We start from the raw sequence: 10511 nt of genomic DNA on the forward strand, positions 1-10511 counted from the left end.
TTGGCCTAGCGGCGAACGCGGCACGGTTACCCATCGCATTAAATGCGATGGGTATATATATCCGGAGAGAAGGTGAGAGATTCTCACTTCTCTTCGTTTCTTCTCCACTTTTCTCTCAAAAACTCTTTGAATCTTCAAAGTGTTCTTCGTCTCTTCAAGATTTCTTCAAATCTTCAAACTTTTCTTCAAGCTTTTTTCCAGATCTTTCTAAAAAGATGAGTGAAGAACACCAAGAGGCTACGTTTAGTGAGGCTGGGGTAAAGAGGCCCAAGATTACGATCAAGTCCACTGACACTGCTGCTCAGGATGCCGCTAAGGCTGCTGAGGCGCAGCGAAAGGTGGAGGAGGATCGGAAGAGAGAGGAGGAGAAGAAGAGAGTTGCGGAAGAGAAGAAAAAGAAAGAAGAAGAGAGGAAGAAGATAGAGGAGGAGAGAAAGAGAAAAGAGGAGGAGGAGAGGAAGCAGAGGGCGGAGCAGGAGAGGTTGGCTGAAGTGGCGAGGAAGCAGGCCTTGGAGAAGGAGCTAACGGCGAAAAAGGCTATGGATCAGCCTCTTAAATCTCCAGGTCCTGAGGTCACCAAACCAACCCACACCGGTCCTGTTATTACTTCCAAGGGTTCCAGCCGCTTCTCCTCAAGCGGCGCGAGCTCTGGTGGAGCTGGGGGTTATAACCCCAATGTGATAGGTGCGAAGGACACCGTTGGGGATATTTACTACAAGACTTACAATGAAGAAGAACGTGGTGACGCTCCTCATCAAGCCCCCTGGAGTTTAAAACAGAAAGATACCTTCGTTGAGTTCAGCCCTGCGCGCGAGTGGTTCTTGAACTCCTTTACACCCGCTGAAGTCAATCGGCAAAGGGCGAAACCTCACGAAATGTTGTATCGTACTTATATCCTTGGCGAGGCCAACGCTCGTGCTGCCAACCATCAAATAGTTCGCGAATGGCGAACGATGGTTAGGGAGCGCGCTGACTGGGAGGCTTATCGCGAGCGTACGCTGAAACGTATTGCTGAATTTGAAAAATCTAAAGCCGCGTTAGATGAGGAGAGAGCCAAGTTTGAGGCTGACAAGAAGGCTGAAGAGTGGGGCCGCGAGGGGCTGCAGAAAAAACTCCACAATGTTGAAGAGCAACTGGCCAAGGAGAAGGCCGATTTTAAACGTATTTGTGCCCAAGACAACGAGCGCGCCTATGCGGCTCGACAGAAGATAGTTGATCTTGAGGCTAAAGTTGCTGACTTGACCACGAAGGTAGAGGAGGCGCAGGGAGAGAAGGCTGCCAAACAGCAGGTGGAGGTTAGTCTATTTGTTTTCCTTTATACTTGCTATTTTGTTAATACATCGGCCTAAGTTGTTTTGTCGGCCTTCAGGTTGAATTGTCTGAGGTCAAACTACAGCTGTCCAGCAAGGACAGAGATCTCCACGCCAAGGACGCTGAGATTGCGGAGCTCAAACGTCGCTTAAACGAGCAAATTGACAGATGCGAGTCGTTGGAGATCGACCTGGAAGCCGAGAGGGTTAAGGCTGCTACGGCTGAGGAGGCGCGTGCTGTTAGCACTGCTGCGCTGAATGTGGCCCAAACCAACTACTCCGAGGCTCAAGGCATCGTCGATACGCTTGTCTCAGAAGCTGAATGGATGCGCACTCGTGGAGTAGTGCTGGTGAGTACTTTTTATGCTTCGATCTTGTTAAGGGTTATATTTAACGTTTTTTCTTTTGTTGAAGGTTGCCAACTCCATCCTGAATGCGGGCGAGCTAGACCGCGCCGTAGCGGCTCTGACAGATGCGGCGCGTGCGGTGGGTCATCGGGGGGGCTACCTGGAGTGTGCCGATCACGTTGAGCAGATGCTTGGGCAGGAATTTGACATAAGTCATTGCTCAGTGACGGAACATGCTGATGCTGCACTGGCAAGTGCTGAAAACTCCTATGACAACCTTTCCTTGCCTATCATGGAGTTGGTTGTTGAATCGTTGAAAAAAGACGACTGGTGCCAGCGTCTTAAGGCAGTCCTCGATCCACCAGTTACCGTCGAGTTGTCCGACGAAGAGCCAGCTGGTGATGATGGCGGCGATGGTGATGATGATGGCAACGATGATGATGGTGAAGATGACGGAGATGATGGTGATGATCGCCGCGATGAATAGGATAGTTTGTTGAATAGGTGGTTGATAGGCATTTGTGCCTTTGTAATTTCTTCGGACACTCTATGTACAATGCTGCGCATTTGCGCAAGTTTTAAATGATATGAAACATTTTGGTTTTTTCCGTTGCAATTATTGCATTGCTATAAAAACTTTATGTTAAATTAGCTCGAATAAATGGAAGCGTTTTTTAAGTATTAAGGTATCCACCCGGTCTCGCGCTTTGTTCGCGGAGGACCTTGGAGGTGGTTTGAACAACCCTGAAATGCTGGAGCGTTTTCGCGCTAATCAAAAGTTTAGCATGCATTTGTAACGAAAAAATGTAATAGAAAAACATGTCGTATGTTTTCATTCAAGTCAGAAATGGGCGCTTAGGCCTTCATACATAATTGCTAATGGCTTGTAGCCGGCGTAGTGAATTGAAAGATGGCGCAAGGCCGAAATAGATTACATGTAACATTTGCGCAATTGTTGCGCATTCCAAGTTCTTGGTAAGATGTGGCCATCTAGGGTGCGCAATTTGTAGGCCCCTTTGCCCAGGACCTCATGAATCAGATATGGGCCTTCCCATTTAGGTGCCAATTTCCCTGGACGTTCCGCATTTGATGCTTCATTGTCGCGAAAGACGTATTCCCCTGGGTTGAAGGTACAAATGCGAACCCTTGTGTTGTAGTACCTTTCCAACTGGGTTTTGTATTTGGCCTCTCTGATTCTCGCGATTTCGCGTCTTTCTTCTAACAGGTCCAAGTCTAGGCGCCTTTCCGCTTCATTGTCAACTGCGTTGACCGTTGTCATGCGTGGCGAGGGCAGGCCAATCTCCGCCGGAATGACCGCCTCTGAGCCATAGACCAGGCTGAAAGGGGTCTCGTCGGTACTCGTCTTTGGCATGGTCCGATGAGCCCATAAAATGCTTGGGAGCTCATCAACCCATCTGCGCCGCCTTGTTCCTAATCTGGCCTTTATCCCTTCGACGATGCATTTGTTCACACTTTCCACTTGTCCGTTGCCTTGTGGGTGCGCAACGGATGTGAAAGTGTGTTCGATGTTCATCTCCTTCATCCATTTCTTAAGATCGTCCGAAGCAAAGTTGGTGCCATTGTCAGTCACGATCTTGAGCGGGAGGCCAAATCTGCATATGTTGAAGAAACATAGAATTGAGGTAAGTGGGATAAGAATTAAAAATGGATCTAGAAGCATCAGAGGTGGAATCGGGATATGATGGTGGATGAGGCCGGAGTAGACAACCGCCATGTAGAAGAGAGAGAAGGGCATCGCCTCCTAGCTACTCGCAACATGTTGTCGATTTCAGAGTTTTCGATTTAAGGGTTTCAGAGACGGTTGTGGTGGATTATTTCTTCTTCAGAGCAGAAAACAAATAGTATACAATGGAGACCAAATGCGAATAGAGAGAATTGTGAGGAGTTTTATGCACAACGTCACTAGACCAATCGGTCAAAGGTTAATTGGTGGTGCCTTCTCAACATACCCTTCAAAAAATACTTGATTTTTCTTTTTCTGGGTTTGGCTTTTTGGCCATAAATCATTGTTCTTGAATAACCCAGATCCGTTTTGGTATGATATGCAAGTAAGTATCAGATCCGTTGTTAATCACCGACTTCGAATTTTGCCCTTCAGATTTTCTAAGAAATAGACACAAAGGAGTTCTTGAATCGGGCATTTTAATGTTGAAGAGGGGAATCGATTAGCAGGTTAATGTTGGAGAGATTGGATTTGGTTGAATTGATGTTTGAAGAGGGATTATTCAAGACTTTCTCTCTCACACACTCGTGTGTGTTCATGGTGTATCAAGAAGATGAACGGAAGATGATAATTTAGGGTTTTATTTAAAAAGTATCTGTGTTTTATTTATTATAATTGTAAAACATTGGTAAAAAGACTATAGTACCCTTATGTACTGAAAATTTTAACTAAGTTAGAGCCAAAGGACGTAAGATGTAATGAGTTTTCCAAATAAAGAATTATCACTGTAATTATTGAAGTTAAAGGCTATCCACTGTAATTCGATACAAACATAAAGGACAAAAAGTGTAATTTACCCAAATGACTTTTTGATGACTTTTTCTCCTTTTTAAAAAGTCATTTTGAAAAGGACTTTCTGTTTGCCAAATACTAAAACTTCTTTTTAGCTTTTTTATTAAGTCAATAAGTCATAAATTGGGTTGGAAAAGCTTAGCCAAACATGCCCTAAGGTTCAGTTACTTTGGGAGTGTCAGATGAAAAGAGGTTGAAAGTTGAAAGTGATGAGGTATAAATCGAAAGTTTGAAATGCTATTGATCAATTGGTGAAAATTCAGGTTATTTAAATCGATATCCCAATAATAAACCATGAAATATAATATACATTTGGAATTTGTCATATATAGTTGGTCCTATTGTGCCCACTATGTCTAGTGGATAAAATGGTAGCAACTAGCAAGCTAGCACCATGAGCTAGTCCCTACTTCGTGTGCACACAAGGATAATATTAATTGTTTAAAGTTAAAAAGGAACAAGATTCTACGCCTCAATAATTTGTGAACAAGACGTATTTTGAATAAGAGAGTTCGAACATTCAAACCTAAGTTAAAATCAATAAATAAAAAGAGATGATGACAAGCTCTTTGTGAAGACGGTGTCGTATTGCGAGACTAAAGGAACGAGAAGAATGTGTAGCTAGTCCATCACCACATTTTCACGAACAAAGTGAATATCAATCTTAATATGTTTAGTATGCTCATGTTATAAGTGGTTATTTAAAAAGTGAAAGTGTTGGCGTTTTTTAGTAGGGGTTTTTACTATTCAGTATCCAATTCGGATTTGAAAATTTCGAAATTCGACTCGATTTGAATTCGATTATCAAGTTTTGAATTTGGTTTTCAAATATTCAAATTTGATTCGATTCGGATTCGAGTCAAGTAATTGAATACAATTTATGTTTTTCAATTTGATTTGATTCGAAATTCGAATTCAAATTATATATATATTTTTATATCTATATATACATTAATATATGTATATATATGCACACACGTGGAAAAAACCTTCTAAATTTTGACCAAACTTAAAAGGCCCTTATAATTAGTTTGTAGTAGTTTTAAAAATAAAAGTAAAATAATTTATTGTTTATTTTTATAATAATATATAGATTTTTTATTATTTTATTATTTAATATATTATAATAGTTTATTATTATATTTACTTTTAATAACATGTTTTTTTTTATTTTTTTCCTTCCTTTACCATTTTTTAATATTTTTTAAAACATATATTAATTTATCGATTAATTTGATAATTATTTAATAATTTACGTTATAACTTTTTCTAAAAACTGAAGTACGTAGTGGTGCTTAATTTTTTTCCCTTGCATTATGTTATAAGTTTTGTTAAAAACGAAGTTGTACTCAAAATAAAGTATTTATTTGGTATCATAAAACGGTACGATAATAAACTAAATCGTTCTAATGGTCTAGCTTTTTAAACATGTTTTATTTTCAAATCACGTTTGTTTTAAATTATCATTTCATCGGTTTCGCCGCAACGTGCGACATAAAAAAACTAGTAGTAATAAAAACACATAATAACTAGAAATGGATTGTCGCGGATTCTATAGGAAATAGTGGCGGATCTTGACCTAAAACTCAGCATGAGCCGATGTTTTTTGGAGATAAAATCAGCCTAGGCCGAACCAATACACATTTAAAAAAATTCTCGAAAACCTGAAATTTAACACTACTGGGCGAAAAAACCGTACGGGCCGAGGCCCGGTCCGGCCTCCTCTAAGCTCCTCCCCTGATAGGAAATAGAGGAGAGGTATAGGTTCCATGAATAATGTTATAGAGAATATGCTTGAGATTAATTTCGCAAATCATGCATATATAAATAAACATTTTGAACTGCATGTGAGATACTTGGTATAGTGAAAGTTATGTATTGTAGAGTACCAACAAAACTATGATACAACAATGGGTCGTGAACATGGGGTTTCGAAGACTAATTTAGAGTTGGTGTCAACATGAATGGTGCCTCAGATTTTCGTTTAATCTCTTTTTATATTCTAACATTTAATAAACTATAAATTAAAGCACAACAACAACAATTCAAGTAACGAATACCTTCACAGAAATTATCAAGACAGTCACAACAACTTCTGGCCGACATCCTTAAATATTCGTCCCACGCATCACTCGTTGTGTCGTACGCAAGTTGCCGGATTGCGCCTGTACACTATCGTATTCCAGAGAATCCAATTTTGCGACTCGCACTTTCTCTTTGTGTGAAAAATGGATATTGGTCCGCAGGATCATTAGAAATTCTTAAAAAAAGACGACCCCTCATACGAAACCGTCGCCTAAACTGTGCATGGTCATACAACGTTTTTTCACAAAAATAATCGTGCATTAAACGTTCATGAGCACCTAATCGGTCTCGTTCAAGAGGCGCTTGTCTGATACGCGTTGTAGACGATTTGGCTTCTTCTCGCAAATACTGAATCGTCTCATGCGTCGCTGTGACAAGCATATCGTCGATCATTTCGTCGGATGAAGAACTGGATGAAGAGTGGGATGACATTTTTGTTATAAAAATGATAGGAGAGAATGTGTGTTTTAGTGAGTTAGTTTGTGATTGGTGTGTGTAAAATATATGTATATATATTAACAAAATTTTAGTTTTTTTAATAAATTGGACCGTTGGTAAACGGTCATGTTGACCACCAACATCTAAAATCGTGCAAAAACGCCCGTTATGGACGTCCCCCTTTGGCGCCTGGGAAGTGGTTTGGGGGCGCTATGAGGCGCCATGTGGCCATGGGCGGTATACCACACCCCCTGGTCTAACAAAAAAAAAAACCATATTTCGTCAACTATGGTTATATATAGTAACCAATAAATGTTTCTTTTTTTCCAACGGTTGAGATACATGTATGATTATTATTGATTTTTTTTAACGGTAAAGAAACCCACGTGTAAACCCATATTACTCGGGTCTATATCTAAGGTCGATTCCTCGACCGCCATGAAACCATGCCCCTGATACGCGGGAACCGGATAGAATCCGTAAACCTTCGCCGATTCGAATTCAATTAGATAGAATCATAGATAAATTCCACTTGTGTAAATGTTTGATATACGGAAAAAAGGTTGCAAGTGGTGGCAAATTGAGACTTCGGTTGTTGAGGACTTGGGGATCATGAATTCACAGTTGAATAAATAAGGTTGGTATTATTGAGAGTAAATTACTATTTTAGTCCCTGAGTTTTTGTCTAAATTGTCATTTTAGTCCAAATAGTTTTTTTTTCTCCTCTGGGTCCCTAACTTTTCCTTTTTCTTGTCATTTTAATCACATTGCCTAACTTAGTCTAAAAACCAGGTTATAATCAGGGGTATTTTTGGCATTAAATTATTATGAGGTTTATAAATTATGTTGTAAACTACCCTTGGTTATCACTACACAATAATTATGCCAAAAATACCCCTGGTTATAACCAGATTTTTAGACTGAGTTAAGCAATGTGATCAAAATGGCAAGAAAATAGAAAAGTCGGGGACCCAAAGGAGAAAAAAAACTATTTGGACTAAAATGACAATTTGGACCAAATCTCAGGGATTAAAATGACAATTTACTCTATTATTGACTAATATCAGGTATATGTAGGTAGAGGATCCTGTAAAAAAAGCCTAAAGTGTGAGAAAGGTAAGAAAGAATCTCAGCCATTAGATCTTTGATCTAATGGTTGAGATAATAGGGACCAAATTGTAAAATATTTTTATTAATTTGGACTGAATTGAAATATCTAGGGGCAATTGTGTCTTTTTATCCCCATTTTCTAAATCAAAATCCCTACAATTTCTCTCTCTCTCCAGATCTCTCTCTATCATACGTTCAGAATTTCTCTCTCCATTATCAACTCCAAGACCACCACGAATCGGAAGATTAAACATCAATCGGAAGCCGGTGTCGGAAGCGGTTATTGAAGACGATCGTTAGAGATGCAGTGGTGTCGAAAGCCGGTATCAGAAGCGGTTGACTTCGCGGTTGTTAAACATCAATCTCAAAGACGATCGTTAGAGATGCAGTGGTGTCGGAAGCCGGTGTCGGAAGCGGTTGACTTCGAGGAAGATTAAACATCAATCGGTGTCGGAAGCGGTTGACTTCGCGGAAGCGGTTGATTCGGATGACGGATGCGAGCGGCAGCGGCGGTGGTGGTGGTTCGAGCGGCGGCGGTTGTGGTGGTGCTGGATCGGCAGCGGTGGTGCCGGAAGTGGCAGTGGTGGTGGTGCCGGAAGTGAAGAAGATGATACAGAGGTGTTTTATTTTATTTTCTGAATGGTGTTATTTTGTTTACTGAATGGTGTTATTTTGTTTGCTGAATGGTGTTTTTTTGTACTGAATGGTGTTACATTCTTTGTACTGAATAGTTTTTTTATTTTTATTTTACTGATGAATGGTGTTATTTTTGTACTGAATGGTGTTAGTTTTTTCTTTTCAGTAACGGTGTTTATTTTATTTTTCTGAATGGTGTTATTTTTTTCTGAATGGTGTTATTTTGTTTATTGAATGGTGTTATTTTGTTTGCTGAATGGTGTTATTTTTGTACTGAATGGTGTTATATTCTTTGTACTGAATGGTGTTTTTTTTTTATTTACTGCTGAATGGTGTTATTTTTGTACTGAATGGTGTTATTTTTTGTGCTGAATGGTGTTATATTTTCTGAATTGTGTTATATTTAAAACACCATGTATGAACATGATCTGAATGGTGTTATATTTATGGACGGTTATAATTCCTAAAATCCAGGTTTTTCTCTCTCCAAATCCTTAAATCAAGGATTACCATATTTGAATTTGTTAATTAATTTACAATCTTACCCTTTTCAATTAATTTAGATCTAATGGTTGAGATTATTTCTTACCTTTCTCACACTTTTGGTCTTTTTTACAATAACTCCACCCTATATATATATGTTTTAATTTTTTTTTTTTGAACTGTAAATTGGACTCCATTTTATGAATAGAATCCTAATGAGAGTTGCTTTATAACAAGAAAATTAAGGGTCTGTTTGGTATGGAGTAATGGAATATATGAGTGAATGAAATGAATGAGGTAATGGAATGGATAAAGTAATGAAATGGATTATTAGTTTATTACTATTTCATTGTCTTATTTGGTAAGCAGGAAAAGACAAAGAAATAAAATCGGTAGTGTGTTTTGGGTAGCAGTGGTGGTGGTGCTTGTGAATGGTGGCATCGTGATGGTGGTAGGTGGTGGGTGGGGCTGCAAACTCCAACGGTTCAAATGAAGATGCTGATCATTTGTCAAACCCTTGTCCATTTAGATTGGTAGTGGGTTCGGTTCGTTTGCAGCCCTAATTGTACTCCCTCTAACTTCTGGCTAGAGGGTTTTCTTTTAAAGCTAATGAATTCCCTTTTCTGTTTAAAACAAAAACCACGACGATTACGAGGTTAGGTCTAGTAATGACTAATTACTAATAGACCTTCTCACAACAGCATATTATTAGAGCCTTATTTTTGTTTTCGTCTTTTGCTTCTTTTTCTTGTAGGCTTCCATCCACATAAAATCTATATTTGTAGAAGCACTAACGTTATGTTCCCGAGTTTACTACTGAATGTTAATATTAAGTGTATCTATTAGAGCATCTTAACAGAAAAGCTTCTATAGAAGTCTCTTACTTTATATTCACGAATGTCTCGATCTAAGCATGCCCCCCCCCCCAACACACTCAATGTAAATGGCATCCATCACCATGGACAAATTATTCTCTCTCTTTGCCATTTGTAGAATTCACTACCATAAGGGGCATAGAGAGTTAGAGACTCCACGAACGCCCAGTGCAAGTGCCCTTAGTGTACCCATGAATCGCTTGATGAGAGGGGAGAAGAGATGTTGAAGTTTTTACTATTTGAGTTTAAAATTACTCTATAATATGTCCTAAATCTTAACTTTTTTTTCAAATATCAAAAAGTTTTTTTTTTGTCTGAAATTATCCCTATATTTATACAAAAAGTAGTAATATTTTTATTCCTTTGATTTAATGTGGGCAAATTGGAAATAAATAATCCCACCTAACTCAATTTGGCCGATAATAATCCCAAGTTAGTTATTGGCCGATAATAATCAGAACTGGTCAATTTTTTTGTAAAATAGTCCGTCGTTAAAATAGCTTAACGGAGTTCAGTTTTTTTCCGAATTATAAACCGATGTTTTAGGGCTTTTGATCAGAACGAAGATACGAGTCGATTGATTTAAACTTACCTCGAAATACTGCCCCAACCCATGAAAACGGTGCTACAATTCAGGTGTTTAAACTTTCAATTAACAAAAATAAGTCATTTCGAGTATAATTTCGAGGTA

At 39.0% G+C, this 10511-nt stretch overlaps 1 protein-coding gene across 1 annotated transcript; it reads left to right on the plus strand.

Moving 5' to 3' along the window:
- Positions 1 to 215: 215 nt before the first annotated feature.
- LOC110900997 (caldesmon-like) lies at positions 216 to 1840 on the plus strand. Its single transcript, XM_022147852.2, has 2 exons — positions 216 to 1295; positions 1370 to 1840. Exons 1-2 carry the CDS (start codon positions 216 to 218, stop codon positions 1838 to 1840), a joined length of 1551 nt encoding a protein of 516 aa, XP_022003544.2.
- Positions 1841 to 10511: the final 8671 nt, after the last annotated feature.

The sequence above is a fragment of the Helianthus annuus genome, chromosome 13 (assembly GCF_002127325.2).
Source record: "Helianthus annuus cultivar XRQ/B chromosome 13, HanXRQr2.0-SUNRISE, whole genome shotgun sequence".
NCBI lineage: Eukaryota > Viridiplantae > Streptophyta > Magnoliopsida > Asterales > Asteraceae > Helianthus > Helianthus annuus.